Below are 18,160 nucleotides of genomic sequence, written 5' to 3'. Positions count from 1 at the left end.
CAGTTTTAAAATCACTTATTCTGTCAGCGCATTGGGATAATACAGTTTTAAAATCACTTATTCTGTCAGCGCATTGGGATAATACAGTTTTAAAATCACTTATTCTGTCAACACTATGGGATAATACAGTTTTATAATCACTTATTCTGTCAGCGCATTGGGATAATACAGTTTATAATCAGTTATTCTGTCAGCACTATGGGATAATACAGTTTTAAAATCACTTATTCTGTCAGCACTATGGGATAATACAGTTTTAAAATCAGTTATTCTGTCAGCACTATGGGATAATACAGTTTTAAAATCAGTTATTCTGTCAGAACTATGGGATAATACAGTTTTAAAATCACTTATTCTGTCAGCACTATGGGATAATACAGTTTTAAAATCAGTTATTCTGTCAGCACTATGGGATAATACAGTTTTAAAATCAGTTATTCTGTCAGAACTATGGGATAATACAGTTTTAAAATCAGCACAATGGAATAATAGTTACCAAATCAGTTCTGATAAATCCCAGGAGTAATACAGTTTTAAAATCATTTGTTCTGATAGACGTAGGGGATAAAACAGTTCTGTAATTAGATTTGGTGGTGTCGTGTTTTTGTGCAGTGTTCAATAGTGTCGGCTGAAGCGGGAATGAGGAAATCGGTATTGGATTAAACAGATAAGGTGCGCCTGTCAATCTCTGCGTGTTAGACAAAGGTCTAGAGCCCCATTCGCGATATCTTATTCTGCTGTTTAAAGTCGCCGGTCTATTAGTTACCTGATGTGTAGGTTTTATTCAGGAGTGATGGAATACGTTTAACCAGTAATAGACCTGATAATTAAGTATTGACAATCAAGTATTTTGTTCAACGCTAAAAAAATTGTGAATTTGCGGACACTTCCCTTTCTTCCCCCCCCCCCACACACGAATTCCTTACCCCCCCCCCCCTCCTCACCTCCCCACGAATGTCTTAACCCCCTCGTCCGGTCACATCAGTCACTTCCCCGGCCCTTCAGTGCCTGACGTCATCAATGGGCGACTACTCCAGCGGTCCAGATTTTTAACATTCAAGCTTGGGTGTCGTGTAACCTTAGACATATATGGGATCGTGTATATATTATAACAAAAATGTAACATTTAAGGACCCCCCCCCCCCTCCCCTTTTCACCCCAATTATATAATTTCCATAGACCAACACCACTGATATTACAATAATGTTATTTTTAAAACACCCGTCTTCCTTCTCCTCATCTCTCACATCATGAAAATTCTGCTGTAATTTTTTTAGAGGGTAGTTCTTAACAGTCTGTTAGTAATAGGTTGCATTCCCTTGTACTGCCTGCATGTTAGATATTGTGTGATTGCTCAGAGAATTCACACACATACTGTTGTATGTTCCCTTGAGAAATCACTTCATTATTATTTCATAATTCATGACAAAAGGAGACAGAATTTAAATATTAATGCTTGGCTGTAACCCATTTAATGAAACATAAGACTTGTATTGTGGTAAAATCTATCTCATCAGACAGAAGACTTCACTATTGTTCTAGACATATAACTTATTTCATCAGACATAAGAACATAAGACTTAAATATTGTTTTATTAGACATAAGACTTCAATATTGTTGTAGATGTATAACTTATTTCATCACACAAGAAACTTAAATATTGTTGTAGATGTACAACCTATTTCACCAGACATACGACTTAAATATAAAGTTGTAGACATAAAACTTATGTCAGAAGAACATAAGACTTAAATATTGTTGTAGACGTACAACTTATTTCATCAGACATGAGACTTAAATATTGATGTAGACATACAACCTATTTCATTAGACATGAGACTTAAATATTGTTGTAGACGTATAACCTATCACATCTGACATATGACTTAAATATTGCTGTAGACGTATATCCTATGTCATCAGACATAAGACTTAAATATTGTCATTTCTCTCCCCAGGGGGATCACGTATGGATCGAACCAGAAAAGCCCGGGGAGTTCACTGTCTCCCTGGGTGCCAAAGTGGTCACCTCAGACTCTGGCCGGATACGACTGCTGGACGACGATGGACAGGAGCACTGGGTGGATGGGTCGCAGGTGCTACGCCACATGCACAGCACCTCCGTGGAGGGGGTGGAGGACATGATCAGTCTCGGAGATCTGAACGAATCTGGCATTCTCAGGAATCTTTTTATACGATATATGGACCACCATATTTATGTAAGTGGGTCAAAGATCACATTCAGATATTGATATATACATTTTTGGAATGTGGGTCAAAGGTGAAACCCAGAGCTGTAAATTGTAGCCATTTTTGAAAGTGTTGATACATGAAATTCTCTACCACAAAAATTAAACACACATACATGAGTGGGTCAAAGGTCAATCTAGACATAATATGTAGTCACCATATTTATGCAAGTAGGTCAAAATGTATTAAAAGGAGGTCAAGTAGTCACATAAAGTGAACTCTTGTATAGTAAAAATAAGACTTAAACCAATATATCAGTATTATAAACATGGCACACAAAATGGGCCAAGCAAATAAAACCAATAAATTCACAGATTGCAACCTTTGACCATAAGAGCATTCTGCCCACTTTTCAGTAAATAAATTCTCTTCCCTCAGCAAGAGTTCAACAGCTAAAATTAGAACAGGCTCCACATCAGCTGTTGTTAAGCATGTGGACACTGTTTACAATAGGGCTAATCTTGTTATTTATAACTTGGGTATTGATTGGCTTATTTTGGTGGCTGATTTAGATACATTGATAGAAAAAGAAAATAGCCTGCATATATGATATTTTTACACATAATTATGTGCTTACATGTTTATACATGGATGTATGCCTATATATTTATAGCCAGACTATTATAATTCCACTTTTCAAAAATGCTCACAACAAAGCTTTAAAGTTCCTTACATGTTTGTGTGTGTATTTTATAATTTAAAAAAACTTTTAATTAAGCAGAAATCCACATGCCCAAACACTCTGTACATTAGGGCAGTATGGCGTGATGTAGCTTCAAAGTTGCTGCCTCAAACTACCTTTAGAAATAGCTGAATTCTTTCCAGTTAAATAAATCAAATTTATTTGGTACTTTTGATGTTTCTTAAACTCCCTGGAAGAAAATAGGTTTAGCTATAAAATACAGAACATTGCTAGTGGTGGGAAAAAAGCTAATAAATAAATTACCAGGGTGGAATACTCCTGAGCAGGATATTTTTTGTGAACTTTTGTGTCTGTAAATATGTCTACTTCACTTTAAACTTCACAACTGAATGTTGAATTCCAATATTTCATAAGACTGGAGTAAAAATTGATGTAAACAAATCACTTAATTCTACTGTGTTAGATCACCAAATTAAAAAAATCTCTACTTTGTTTAATTAAAGAACAATTCTACATGGATAAAATTATTTCAACAACTTTTGGATTAACATGTTTCTGTTTCAAATGGATACTACTGCGAAAAGGATAAAATTCACAGAATGGATAACTTGTGGATATTCTTAAAAGCCATCTTCGTTGGATATTGCACATTGTGATTTGAATTATTGAGGATACTATTCATAGTTTCATCTGATTGGTGTTCTTCGAAGCAAACTCACATTTAATTTTGTTTTTGTTTCAAAGGTTGTGAAAGGGTTAAAATGAGATTTTATTTTAGTTATTTTATTTTTAATTTTCTTAAACACATTTTATAATTCTACCGCATCCACTCATGAAATCCTCAACATCTGACCCTTCCTCATAAAATCCTCAACATCTAACCTACGTCTCCCCATAAAATCCTCAACATCTAACCTATGTCTCCCCATAAAATCCTCAACATCTGACCTATTTCTCCCCATAAAATCCTCACCATCTGACCTAATTCTCCCCATAAAATCCTCAACATCTGACCTATTTCTCGCTATAAAATCCTCACCATCTGACCTAATTCTCCCCATAAAACCCTCACCATCTGACCTAATTCTCCCCATAAAACCCTCACCATCTGACCTAATTCTCCCCATAAAACCCTCACCATCTGACCTAATTCTCCCCATAAAACCCTCACCATCTGACCTAATTCTCCCTATAAAATCCTCACCATCTGACCTATTTCTCGCTATAAAATCCTCACCATCTGACCTATTTCTTGCTATAAAATCCTCACCATCTGACCTATTTCTCGCTATAAAATCCTCACCATCTGACCTATTTCTCCCCATAAAATCCTCACCATCTGACCTTGTCTCCCCATAAAATCCTCACCATCTGACCTATTTCTCCCCAGACCTACACTGGGTCCATCCTTGTGGCAGTCAACCCTTATGAAATCCTCAACATCTACACCACGGAGCAAATCCAGCTGTACAGGGAGAAGAAGATAGGAGAGTTACCTCCCCACATCTTTGCCATTGCTGACAATGCGTATGGCAGTATGAAGAGGTACCAGCATGACCAGTGTGTCATCATCAGGTAATTTTTTTTTACTCACCTTCTAAATGGCATGAGTAGTTGACTAGATGGGGAAGTGAGTTTTAAACTATTCCTTTTCTGTTTACTCAATGAACAAATGAGATCTAGTTTATTTTTCTTGTTCTAGGAAGCTGTTCTACAACAAATTATCAGCTGTTTTTTTTCTTAAAGCAAATTTTGCAAAAGTTTAAAAACAAAACAAATTTTTGAGACAGTCTGATGGAAAATGACTACATGTATTTGATTTAGTTTCCTGTGGTTAACCTCCATTTTGTCAAAAATAATTGTACACACTGTTTGTGGTTTATTCAATCTTTTAAATTAATTTTTTTTTGTTTTTCTGAGCTGACATTTTAATTTTTTTTAATGGTAATTTTTTTTTTAAATTGTGAGTACAATGTTATATTTGACAGAATTTAATAAGCAAAACTTCTAAGTAAATGAAAAAAAAAAACCTGTACTAATCTACAGACAGTTTTTAATTTAGCCAGTGATATAAATGATGCCCTTTAATTTTTAATTAGTATAATTTAACCAATTTCCTTCAAGTACATTAAAAGACTCAACTAACCATCACTAGCTGTGTTTAGTTCAGTGTAACTCTTCATCATCTTGACAATACCTGCTTGAAAGAGTTTCCACTCAATGGATAAATCAATCAATGTTTAATGGACAAATCTATTCCCTCACTGTTTGAGTGTTGAGCAGAATACTGTTGTACCATCGACAGTATTGATTCTTACTTAAGTACCACTACAGTCCAACAGTGATTGATGCTGCGTTATTGTTTAAATTAATGGCTTTTGTATAGACTTTAAATTGTTTAAATAGTCAGAATTTTATATAACTTTTTTAAACCTGAGAGGGATCTCATTGAAAAATGAAATGGATGTTTGTTTTGAATGTCACTAGGAATAACAATATATAATTGCTGTGGATAAGTGCAGTAAATGTAGGTTTAGGCAGTAGTAAGCGTAGTCAACCCAAAAGTCTGAGTTTGTTTCCTATCCCTGAATTCACCCAGCTTTAATGGGTACCTGACTTAAGTTAGAGAAAGTAACAGTGGCAGGACAATGGTCAATAATTAAACAGTTGGACTCTACTCCATCTGTCCTACGGACTGAGTTTCAAAAAGATATCTTTACTTTTTTGTCTTCTCTACGTAGCCCATAGAACTATTGGTTATTCCCCTTTTGTTTGTCTGTTAAGTAATAATGGTTGTAACAGTTCTTTTGCTGGAATGTCGCTTTATTATGTAAAAATGATTTTCTATACACTTGTATCCCTGTTTTGCTGCTAAAATAAAATCAAAATAATTTTTTTCTGTTTCCCACCAGTGGAGAGTCAGGCGCAGGTAAAACAGAAAGTACCAAACTTATACTACAGTTCTTGGCTGCAGTCTCAGGGCAGCATTCGTGGATAGAGCAGCAGATTTTAGAGGCTAACCCCATTATGGAAGGTTTGTCAAGTTCTAATAATTCATTTGTTTTAACTTGCAACATCTACATTTTATCCATTTTTTAAAAATGCTCCCCTCCACAAAAGAAAACTAGCTATAAACGTTCTCATTGTTTCAGCAATTTGTAATTTCTGCTTAAGCTTTTTTGTGTTCAGTTTTGTCAGTCTGTTAGTTGTATATTAGTTTATCCCTGTGTTGTGATGTTATATCACAAATATACTGGCCCATGTCAACCCTAAACTATGCATTTTAAAAAATCGTAATGCCTTTTCTCCTCAGCTTTTGGTAATGCCAAGACAATCAGGAACGACAACTCAAGTCGTTTTGGTAAATACATCGACATCCATTTCAACGAGAAAGGTGTGATTGAAGGGGCCAGGATAGAGCAGTACCTGCTTGAGAAGTCTCGTATTGTCAGCCAGATGCATGATGAGAGGAACTACCACATTTTCTACTGCATGCTGGCAGGTATGACTGCTGAAGAGAAGGCAAAGTTGGAACTACAGGGTGCTACAAGCTATGAGTACTTGATACAGGTGACCATTTCACTTTGATTTTAAAGGCAATGAGTGTAACTTGTCATTCAGCATCATCTTTTCCTGTTTGTTCCCAAGACACATGGGGCAGATAAAGTAAAATTCATGTTTTAACTACCTCCCCATACAAGTAATATTAAGGTCAGCACTATGCCCAGCTGCCCTAGTTTTTTTAAATGCGAGTCAGGTACCCATCATAACTGAGTGGACTCAGGAATGTACTGCATCTTTAGCCCAGGATCTGAACTCGAGACTTTTGGGTTAGCAGTCACTAGCTCTACCATTCAACCACACCTTTCATTGCTTAATAGTAAAACATGCTTTTGCATTAGAGAATATAGAAGATTGAAATGGCAGTTTAGTGTGTTTATCATCATGTTTGAAACGCATTTTATATCAGTTGCTATATATGATCTACTTTGTATCATAAACTTGTATGCCATTAATTCTTTGCTTTAAGTCAGATTTTGATGTCTATCATTGTAGAAAAAAATTTTGAATCACATTTTTGTATCTATCAATGTAGAAAATCAAATTTTCTTTCAATCGCATTTTAGTCTATCTAAGTACTTTAAATCATATTTTTGTGTAAATCATGGTCAATTAATCCATATTTTCCTTGTTTCTGATCAGGGTGGAAGTATTGTGTGCGATGGCAGGGATGACAAAAAAGATTTCTCAGATATTAGATCAGCCATGAAGGTGCTCATGTTCAATGACACAGATATCTGGGAGATTTTGAAGATTTTATCTGCCTTGCTTAATCTGGGCAATGTCAAATACAATGGTCAGTATGTCAATATATGTAAAGGTTATAGAATGCTACTGGACTTGTACAAAATCTATTTAAAATAGCGTCCCCAAAATATGAAATTAATCATTTTAAACAATCTATTGATGTATTTAAATTTTAAAAACTATTATTAATATTTCCATAAAGACTAAAAGGTTTTGAGTTCTTTTTTTTTTAAATGTTTACAGAAAGTTTTTTAAAATTATAATGTTTTAAAACTAGTAACATTCCTAGGAAAAATAAATATTTTAGTTTTATATACAACATGATCTTTTAAAGATTTTTTTTTCTACCTAAACCTTTAGAAATTGAGCTGGACAACATGGCAGCCACTGAAATCCAAGACATTTCTTACATCAATAAAATTGCCAGACACTTGGAGGTAAGTTGTGACCAAACTGTTCATTTTCACTTGCCACTTTGGATTGCCATTACCTTTCATTGGCTTATAAAAGATAACTCTCTGTTCAGAATATTAGCTCCCGTGCACACTGCATGGATTCATTGTGGCTTCTACATTTAGAACCACATGTGATCTGCTTCTCTTTTGTTTTTTTGGGTTGTTTTTTTTTTTCAATTTGATCTGAAAATTAACATCTGGGCTATATTGATGGTCATTTCAGACCATGGATGGTTAACTTCCCTCATACATTGTGTAATATTAAGTTGCCCAGCTTTAAATTATTTACGGTGTAAAATAAATTTGTGGACTCATTCATTTGATATTTTATGGACTGTACATTTGTATAACCATAGGCTGACCATATTTTGTGGGCTATAAATTTGTAAAATTATAGACCAAGCCTAATTTAAGGACCCATATTTTGTAGACTATACATTTGTAAAACTATAGGCTGACTATATTTTGAGGACTATGTACATTTGTAGAGCTATAGCCTGAGCAGATTTTGTGGACTGTAAATTTGTATAATTATTGACAATATGACAAGCCCTAATTATTGTCTAAAAATTTTCAGGTGAATGCCCAAGCCTTGGTGGACTCACTGACCACTAAGACCATCTTCGCCAAGGGTGAAAGTGTCACCTACACCATGAACAAGGAGCAGTCGCTGGATGTCAGGGATGCATTCGTCAAGGGAATTTACGGCCGGATGTTCATCTGGATTGTGGATAAAATCAATGCAGCCATTTACAAACCAAAAGGGGGACAGTATCGCAAGTCTATTGGAGTCTTGGATATTTTTGGATTTGAAAATTTTGACAAAAACAGGTTTTTATGCTTTTTTAAAAATATTAATTATCCAGTTAATTAAACGAGTTGTTGCTAATTTGTATATGACATTATTACAGAGGCCAGGGTTCCTTTCAGACATTTTGTTCCAGAGACATCTAAAAAACACATTACCTCTAAGAAATGTGATTTATGCTTTTATACTGGTCTTCTGCTTAGCTTGTATGCAGCATAAAATATTTTGTCTTTTAGAACCTTACTTGGTCTAGAACTAATATGCACATGATGTTGGAACTCTAAGTGTAACTGTACAGTTCACCCAGCTGAAATGGGTACCTGGCAAGCAATTTTATAGTTTACTGGTTATAAATTACTCAGGTGACCTGGTGTCTAAAGTTTACATTTGTAGATCTTTCATTACAAAACTTAACATTCACCAGATTTAACATATTTAACTTACCTATCTTCCACCCCACCCCTAACATGGAATAATTTTTCTTCCCCCCCCCCCCCCTCTTCCACCTCTCAACAACAATATCAACTTACCTTTCTTTTACCCCACCTCGAACATATGGAATAATTTACTTTTTTTCTCTTCCCCCCCCCCCCCCCCCCCCCCCCCCGCTTTGAACAACTGTATCAACTTACCTTTGTTCACTACCTCTCAGCATCTATATCAACTTACCTTTTCCCTCCCAGCTTTGAACAACTGTATCAACTTACCTTTTCCACCCAGCTTAAAACAACTGTATCAACTTACCATTCCCCCCCCCCCCCCCCTAGCTTTGAACAACTGTATCAACTTACCTTTTCCCCCCAGCTTTGAACAACTGTGCATCAACTACGCCAACGAGAACCTGCAGCAGTTTTTTGTGCGCCACATCTTTAAGCTGGAGCAGGCTGAGTACAACCTAGAGGGCATCAGTTGGCAGCACATAGAGTTTGTGGACAACCAGGACGCCCTGGACCTCATCGCTGCCAAACCAATGAACATGCTGGCTCTGATTGATGAGGAGAGCAAGTTTCCCAAGGTCAGCACTGGCTCTTCTGGTTGTACTCAGTTTTCTTAAGTTGTGTTTGTGTGTCAAAAGTCAGCACCGGCTCTTCTTATTTTACAGTTTTCTTAAGTTGTGTTTGTGTGTCAAAGGTCAAAGTAACTCACTTTTGACCCATTTCTTCTGTGTGATAGTATTTATATGTTAGTGGTCAATTTAGGTAACTCAATTTTGACCCAAGTCTTCTGTGTGTTAGTATTTGTATGTTATTGGTCAAATTTACTTACTTGACTTAGTTCCTTCCATTTCATCCGATCTCCGGCTATTAATTTTGCCGTCTCCCAAGACATCCCTGTTGGCTTCAGTTTGTGGTCAAATTAGGTAACTCAATTTTCACCCATTTCTGCAGGAGTCATTTTTTTGAAAACTTTGCACGTAAGCACATACATACAATGACAATGCAAGAAAATCTAACTTTGAACTTGTAAACATGCTCTAATTGCTGTCCATTTAAGATGTAACTAAAAGTTAACTTAAAACACTTGTTCTTATTTTTGTATGCTTAAGGCATGAATGAAAGTTTACTGAACATTTGTTTCTATTGTTGTATACTTAGGGCACAGATACAAGTTCACAAAACAAGTTACTGTTTTTGTGTTCTTAAGGTTTAAATAGGTTTACTAAATTTGTTTCTGTTGAAGGTTAACTCAACATATTTCAATTATTGTGTACTTAGGGTACAAAGGAAATTCTACTCAACATTTAATTATATTGTTGTATGTTGAAAGTCCACTCAACATGTAACTCTATTGTTGTATGTTTAGGGCACAGATGAAAGTCTACTCAACATTTAACTCTATTGTTGTATGTTTAGGGCACAGATGAAAGTTTACTCAACATGTAACTCTATTGTTGTATGTTTAGGGCACAGATGAAAGTTTACTCAACATTTAACTCTATTGTTGTATGTTTAGGGCACAGATGAAAGTTTACTCAACATTTAACTCTATTGTTGTATGTTTAGGGCACAGATGAAAGTTTACTCAACATTTAACTATTGTTGTATGTTTAGGGCACAGATGAAAGTTTACTCAACATTTAACTCTATTGTTGTATGTTAGGGCACAGATGAAAGTTTACTCAACAAACTCCACCAATACCACTCCAGTAACGCTAACTACCTGAAGCCAAAGGCTGCCGTCAACCAGACGTTTGGCCTGCAACATTTTGCTGGCATTGTGTTCTACGACTGCAAGGGTATGTTCTGTCTTTGTCAATATCCATCTCATGAATAAAAATATTTTTTTTTACTGTTACAAAATAAAAACATCGAATATCAGTTTTATAAATTATTAATATAATGAACTGTTTTTTTATTTAACACTTTCAAAGTTTCATAGAATATGATTTTATTTTATTTGCTATCAACAGTTATTTATATAAGACAATTATTTTGTTTCATAGAATATGATTTGATTTGATTTACTATCAAGTTATTATTTTGTTTTATAAATTATCAATATTATGAATTATTTTTTATTAAATGCTTTCAAAGAGTTTCATAGAATATGATTTGATTTTATTTCCTATCAACAGTTATTTATATAAGAAAATTATTTCATTTTTTTAAGGTTTCCTGGAGAAAAACAGAGACACCTTCAGTGCTGATTTGGTGCAATTAATTCAAGCCTCCAAGAGCAAGTTTATCAACACCCTCTTCAACTCAGACATCACAATGGTATGTTCATGATGAAATTTTACTGAAAAACGTAGCCTTAAACATATATCTTATTATAGTCATTTTTCCACAAAGCAAATTACTAATAATTTCTGTCACTTGTCAAAGCTGTTCTAATTCATTTCTGCCACTTGATGAAGCTTTTCTGCCTCTCTGACCACAGGGTACTGACACAAGAAAGAAGACGCCAACCCTGGCCTCGCAGTTTAAAAAGTCTCTAGAGCAGCTCATGTCCACACTAAGTACCTGCCAGCCTTTCTTTGTGCGTTGTATCAAACCTAACGAGTACAAGAAGCCTTTGGTAAGTCATCACTAATCTGTGGTTATGTTAGAGTTCTTCAAATTAGCCTAGTTTAGAAAAAGTAGTCTTTACCATTTTCTGCTCACATTTATCGGTGAAATATTATAGTTTATTTAACTATTTCATAAATATAAACACATTTATTAGATAATAATAAATATTTGATTTAACAATATTTTTAAAATATATCCCCTGTTTGAATCAATTTCACAAATATAATCCCAAATATTTTAAAAACTTAAATACAGAATTTTGAACCTTTTACCAAATACAGTATTAGCCGTTTGAATCATTTACTAAATACAGTTTGAGAATTGTATACCATTTACCAAATACAGTATGAGACTTTTGAACCATTTATCAAATACAGTTTGAGACATTTGAATCATTTACAAAATACTGTATGATAATTTGAACCATTTACCATATACAGTTAGAGAATTTGAACCATTTACCAATAAGTGTGAGAAATTTGAACCATATACCAATATCAGTATGAGAAGTTTGAACCATTTGAGGATTTCAACCATTCACCAATTCCACTTTCAGCTGTTTGACAGGGAACTGTGCTGCAAGCAGCTGAGGTACTCTGGCATGATGGAAACCATCAGGATCCGCCGTGCTGGGTACCCCATCCGCCATCATTTTGCTGAGTTTGTGGACAGGTACAGGCTGCTGGTGGAAGGCATTGGGCCCTCCCACAAGGAGGACTGTAAGTCTGCCTCTGCCAGGATCTGTAAGGCTGTACTGACCAATGCTGACTACCAACTTGGCAAGTCAAAAGTATTTCTCAAGGTAGGTTTTGTGACTAATATGTGGAGAGAAAATAATCATTGTAAACACTTCTTTTACCTAAGATCATCTATGTGCAATTACAAATCACTCACTCTTCACTTACCTAAGCTCATCTACATATTTTCTATAATAAAAAAAAGTATTTAACCAATGCTACATGCAATTACAAATCATTCATATAAATCAAATAAATAGTTTTCATCTTTTCAAAGGTCAAGCTTTAAATTTTATGCTTTATTAATTAAAAATATACAGCTTATGTTTAAGGAATTGTAAATAACATTTTTTAAATGTATTTCAAAGCTGTATAAATACTTTCTTTCTAAATCTTTGCTTTTTCCGAGACTTAGTTTTGTTCATTTGTGAAAACAAGTGTCGTGCAATTATTAGATTGTATTCAAATTTCTTAAAGGATAACAAGATATTTTTTACATTGACAGCTACAAGTATTTGCTATTACCTTTCAAAACAATTTTTTACTTAAGATTGTTTGTAGTTTGTTTTTATTTTTAAAGAAATTATTTATTTTTCAATTTTAGGACGCCCAAGATGCCTATCTAGAACAACAAAGAGAGATTACTCTAACAAAGAAGATTTTAATCATCCAAAAGATGGTCAGGTCATGGCATTACAGAAGGCGTTTCCTGAAGATGAGAAAGTGTATCGTCACCGTCCAGTCCACCATTAGAGCCTACCAGGACAGAAAGAGATTTTTAGTGGTAAGTGGTCAGATGTGTACCTTAAAAAAATGGGGACAGAAAGAGATTTCTAGTGGTGAATGGTGATGTCCTACTGTGTACCTTTAGAAAATGGTAGTTCTACCATGACAGAAAGAGATTTTTAGTGGTGAGATCCTGATGTGTACCTTAAAAACAAGTTTTGATAAGTTATTGCTACTTGTTATTGTAGTGGAATGTTAAAATACCTTTAGGGCCATGGTGTAGCCACTGTGAGTAATAAAACTATTGTTGATCTGTTGACCATGGTGTAGCCACTGTGAGTAATAAAACTATTGTTGTTCTGTTGACCATGGTGTAGCCACTGTGAGTAATAAAACTATTGTTGATCTGTTGACCATGGTGTAGCCACTGTGAGTAATAAAACTATTGTTGTTCTCCTGTAGATGAGGCAAGGGTACATGCGCCTGCAAGCTATGATCCGGTCAAGAATTCTGACTGCCAGGTTCAATGTTATCAGAGGCTGGGCACAAAATCTACAGGTCAGTACATTTCATAATGACTTTTATTTTTTGATCAGTACATTTCTTAAAGGCTTTTATTTTTTTAGTCATTTCATTTCAATTATTTAATATACTTCATAAACAATTTTCACAAGTTCATTTATATTTTCAACTATTTAATGTAATTACAAGGACTTTTTTTTGTGTCTTTTTTTCATGAAGTTTTGTTAGTATATAGATTATCAATATGGTTTATTAACTCTAGGTAATTTTTGTTAAGTTGAGTTTGTTAGATTATTAAACAGTAATTCAATAAAGTTAAGAACATAGCAATTCAAAGTAAATAGGTGTGCTTTTTTGGGGAAAAAATCTTTAGTTAAATTAAATTTAAAGTCTTACTGTAAAGAATTTGTTTCATTATATAAAATTCATTTATTTAGTGCTACTATTAAAACTTGGCTAATCTTCTTGAACTTGAAATTTTGTTTTACAGCGATATTGCCGAGGGTATCTAGTGAGGCAGTGGGTACAGAAAAGAATGATAGCAATTACTCAGATTCAGGCCTCTGTCAGGACCATCATTGCTCAGAAGAAGTTGAGGCGTCTCAAGATTGAGGTATCAACTGTTGAAGCATTTTCTGGCTGAATGGAAGTATCAAACTGGTTTACTCTAGGTCATATGACAGTTACTAGTTAGGGCTGAGTATTGCTCAAAAGTTGGGGCGTCTTTAGATTGGATTTTCAGTTGTAAAAATATTTTCTGGCTTAATGAAATTATCAAACATGTTGGGTGCTCTTCATAGCTGGGTTTACTTTAGTTAGCCTGGTGTGATATGGGGGTGAACTATGAAGAATCAGTTAACCCAATGTAGTAAGCCTGGTGTGATGTAACCTATTGTCTGATTCAGCATGAGATGAAGCTGGAAGCAGAGAGACTGAGGATGCTGGAAGAAGCAGACTTGAAGAAGAAGATGAATGCAAAGAAAGCCAAAGAGGAAGCTGAAAGACATCACCAGGTATTAATTGGAAACCATTTAATTAGTTAGGAATGTAATCACTTAATTGGCAACCATTTATATTGTCTTAATTATGTAGGAAAATAATCACCTTCTTACAGTGGTAATGGAGTTTTAATTTATTTCCTTCTAAAAAAAAAATTTCAGGCTTAAAAATGTTTTCAAAAATATATTTAATGAGAGATAACTATTAACTTTTACAAAATAATGTTATTTGTATATTGTAAGTAAAGTGATGAAATGTGATTGTTCTAAAAATTCTTAAAGATTTTACCTATATTTGCATCTACTTGCATCGTTTATACTAGGTTTATGTTATATCTATACTAAAGAAATGAAAGGTGATCATAACTTAACTTTGATAGAATAGGAATAAAAAGGGCCTTGTGAAAAAGTTCCCTTTTTAGTTTATTATAAAGTAAAACTAATTTTTCTCTAGTTATATAAAATACAGCAAATTTCTGATTTGAAGCTTAAAAACGATGTAATATTTCTGGCATCTTTACAATGCAGGAAAGGCTACTGGCTATTGAGAGGGAGGCTGTGGAAAGAGAACAGCAAATCAAGATGGGGGCCATGCAGAAGAGCAAGCAGTTTGAGGAGGCTGAACGGCGCCTCAATGACACAGTCAATGATTCTAAACTGGTAGGTCCATTTCACGTACAGCCTAACTCTTCTAACAGCTGTTGGATGCATCTTGTAATTACTTCTCAATCTTTTGCTTGGCTGAGCTATTTTGCTGGTGTTTCTATCAGCTTGGAATGAGAGTATCTACTACAAACAGGATTAAATCTATAGGTTCAGATAACTTTTTTGCCTGTATTGTTAAGTATACAAAAAACATTTCCTCCTAAAAAAGGCAAAAACTGCAAAAGTAGATTTTAGTAATTAACTTACTAATTTTTTTAAAACTTTGTTTTCTGATATTTTGTTTGCATGTTTAAAATAAAATAAAATAAAAATTTAAAAAACAAAAACCCCATGCATGTTTCTTTTAACAGTTAAATAGTTTCTGTAAATCAAATTTTTTAAGTAGTTTCTTTTTAAATTAAATTTTATAGCCTTAAAAATATCAAATATTCTCACAAATTAAGAATTGAACATTTTAATTAAAATTTTAACTTCACAAATGAAAGCTTTTCTTGCCTGTTTAAATTATATAATTTGTTTCATAAAAATAATTTTTGTGTGTAGTTTGCTTAAAAGCAATTTTTTAACTAAACAATTAGGCTTACTATTGATTTAACAACCTAAAACAGATTTTTTTTTGTCTAAATTTTTTAGTTGTGTAGTGTAGTTTTGCATTTTACTTAGTTGAAATTTTTTAACTACTTTAAAAATGTTTTTTTTTATATTACAATTTATCAGTGGATAGAATTTTTTTTGTTTTAATTTATTTTCACTTGCCTTTTTTTTCTGTTCTTCATTTTGTTTGTAGGAGGTTGATTATGATGGCATGGTAAGACTTTTGCTACCCTTCCCCACCCATTTTTACTGCCATAGATCTATATTACATGAACAGCCTATGCAAAGCTATCTCGCCCCAAAAGTTCATATTTTTGTTGTACTATTATGATATATTGGTATAGAGGTTATTTGGACAAGTGTTGTGTATCTATACTCATAAAAAAATGTGTATCAGTTACTTTGAATAAGAAATTTGTATTTACAGGTGCTAGGTATTTTATAATTTTTTTGGAAAAATGTATGTTGTAAACTTTTGAAATTTTGTTTTTGGTTGTTTTTTTATTAAATGTTTTTTTAGTTTATTACTTTTTCTAAACATGCAAAGAAAATTTAAACTGACCACAATATGCAAAGAAAACTTAAACATTACTTTAAAGCAAACTAACATTAAATTAACAACTTTCTTGTGGTCAGTTCTTTTTCCTTTGCTTGTTTGTAATGGAAAATTATTTTTTCAAGTTCCTACTAATTTTTGAATATAAGTTTTTGATTACTGATTTAAAAAAATCAGTATAACAAATTGGTACTCTGGTGGTTCAATAGTAATTTTTTTTATTTTTGAAGCCTAGATTTGGATTTAAAATAATTTGAGACTATTTTAAAGGTTGTTTGTCTTTATTGGGTTATTTATATTCGTTGTTTTATGTAGTTCTGGGAGTAGAGTTATCTGCCCGTTATTTTATCCAATGGTAACTCACAATTGTGACAATGTTTAATGCTTCAATATTCACTCTTTAATAATAGTTTTCTACTTTCTGCAATGGTACCTTGAAAGTAATTTTACAGCAATAAAACTAAACGCCATAAGAGTTTTTTTTAAGTGATTACTCACATAATTGCTTATCCCAGTTTAGTTATTGCTTAATTGTATGCTATACAATTACAATGAATGCAGAAAAACTACTCAATCACGTAACTGCAATGATAACAGCAGAATTAACCACTTGTAATTTTATCAGAGCTGTGCTAAAAATATTCTAAAACCCTTTTCTTTCTTATTTTGTTAGCTTTTCATTCCACTCTTCTGCCAGCATCCAAAACATTTTCATCTGATTCAGTTTTCAAAAGTTGAACTTTAACCCACAAATCAATGACGGAGAAAAAAAAAATTTCCTACTTACTAATTATTAAAAGAGAAAAAATGTTTTACTAGCAGAGAACTAAAGACGGATAAAGGAAATTCCAACCATTTTTTCTGATTTTTCAACAATTATTTAAAGGAAAAAAGATTTTATCAGCAAAAAACTAATGATTTAGAAAAATTCCCAACTTCTTTTCCTGATGCCTCACTTTTTTAAAGGAAAAAAGATATAGAAAAAATGATCTATGCCACTGCTGTCAATAATTAACAGCATGCTTCTCATCTATAATTGTGTTATAAATTTATACACAATATAGGTTTATAAACACAGAACTAGCACTGTAATAGTGTAATGTTGATATAAATAGGAGTATACCTCAATATCTTTATATTTGTATTGTTACCTGTATCTTACTAACGGGCCTGAATTACTGAAATATCATACTGACAGTCTTTGTACTATATACCCAAGTGTTAAACTGCATGCATTTCTTTTTTTTCACACCATTTTAAGTTCTCTTATGATTAGTATTTATTCCTTTGGCCTTTAAATTTTAAAAGAGGCACATAATGACAGAGTATAAATAGCAATCACAATGTTAAATCTCCACTTCTGTGCTTTTATCATTTCTGGTGCTCTGAAAAACAAAAAATCCGGATGAAATCCAAGGAATTCTTTGATGTGTGTTCGTAAATTTGTTTCACTGTCGCTGGTTTATTTGTGAGGTCACTGAACTTCAACTTTCCATTAAAAAATGGACAAAAGATTTACATTTAATAATAGTATATTATCATTATAGTATCATTATATTTTCTTACACAGCTCTTAAATGATATGTTCACTTCATATCCTTTCTTAGAAGTTCTGCAAACATAATATTCGTAGTTCTGTTTATAGAAAAAAATCATTTTTCGAAATTAGTACTGTCTTGTAGTTATATACTACTGATTACTGTTTTAATATTCTAAGTTTCTAATTAATTATAATACATTTTGTATGTATGATTTTATTTCTTATAGTTTTAGTAGATTTTACTGCTAGCATTTATTTACGTTATACATTTTCTTTTCACTGTTTTTTTTTTTTGTTAATAAAGTGATTTTTTTTTAGCGACTTGTTATGGTGACTTATTTTGGT

General features: G+C 33.2%; 1 protein-coding gene across 1 annotated transcript in view; it reads left to right on the top strand.

The window, feature by feature from the left end:
- Positions 1–18,160, top strand: part of LOC131941597 (myosin-VIIa) — a 41,439-nt gene that overhangs the window by 428 nt on the left and 22,851 nt on the right. Inside the window, exons 2-19 of the mRNA XM_059300913.1 lie at positions 1,960–2,220; positions 4,285–4,469; positions 5,807–5,928; positions 6,208–6,464; positions 7,098–7,251; positions 7,563–7,639; positions 8,235–8,488; positions 9,270–9,480; positions 10,566–10,701; positions 11,076–11,182; positions 11,346–11,483; positions 12,033–12,278; positions 12,818–12,997; positions 13,402–13,497; positions 13,952–14,074; positions 14,367–14,474; positions 14,988–15,119; positions 15,913–15,933. Coding sequence (XP_059156896.1) covers positions 1,960–2,220; positions 4,285–4,469; positions 5,807–5,928; positions 6,208–6,464; positions 7,098–7,251; positions 7,563–7,639; positions 8,235–8,488; positions 9,270–9,480; positions 10,566–10,701; positions 11,076–11,182; positions 11,346–11,483; positions 12,033–12,278; positions 12,818–12,997; positions 13,402–13,497; positions 13,952–14,074; positions 14,367–14,474; positions 14,988–15,119; positions 15,913–15,933 — 2,808 coding nt within the window. The remainder of the gene's footprint in view (positions 1–1,959; positions 2,221–4,284; positions 4,470–5,806; positions 5,929–6,207; positions 6,465–7,097; positions 7,252–7,562; positions 7,640–8,234; positions 8,489–9,269; positions 9,481–10,565; positions 10,702–11,075; positions 11,183–11,345; positions 11,484–12,032; positions 12,279–12,817; positions 12,998–13,401; positions 13,498–13,951; positions 14,075–14,366; positions 14,475–14,987; positions 15,120–15,912; positions 15,934–18,160) is intronic.

This window comes from Physella acuta, unplaced genomic scaffold (assembly GCF_028476545.2).
Source record: "Physella acuta isolate Inbredline_101_S28 unplaced genomic scaffold, ASM2847654v3 ptg000366l, whole genome shotgun sequence".
NCBI classification, from domain to species: Eukaryota; Metazoa; Mollusca; class Gastropoda; family Physidae; genus Physella; species Physella acuta.
Note: the sequence above shows the minus strand (reverse complement) of the source record. Positions and strands in the feature narration are given on the sequence as shown.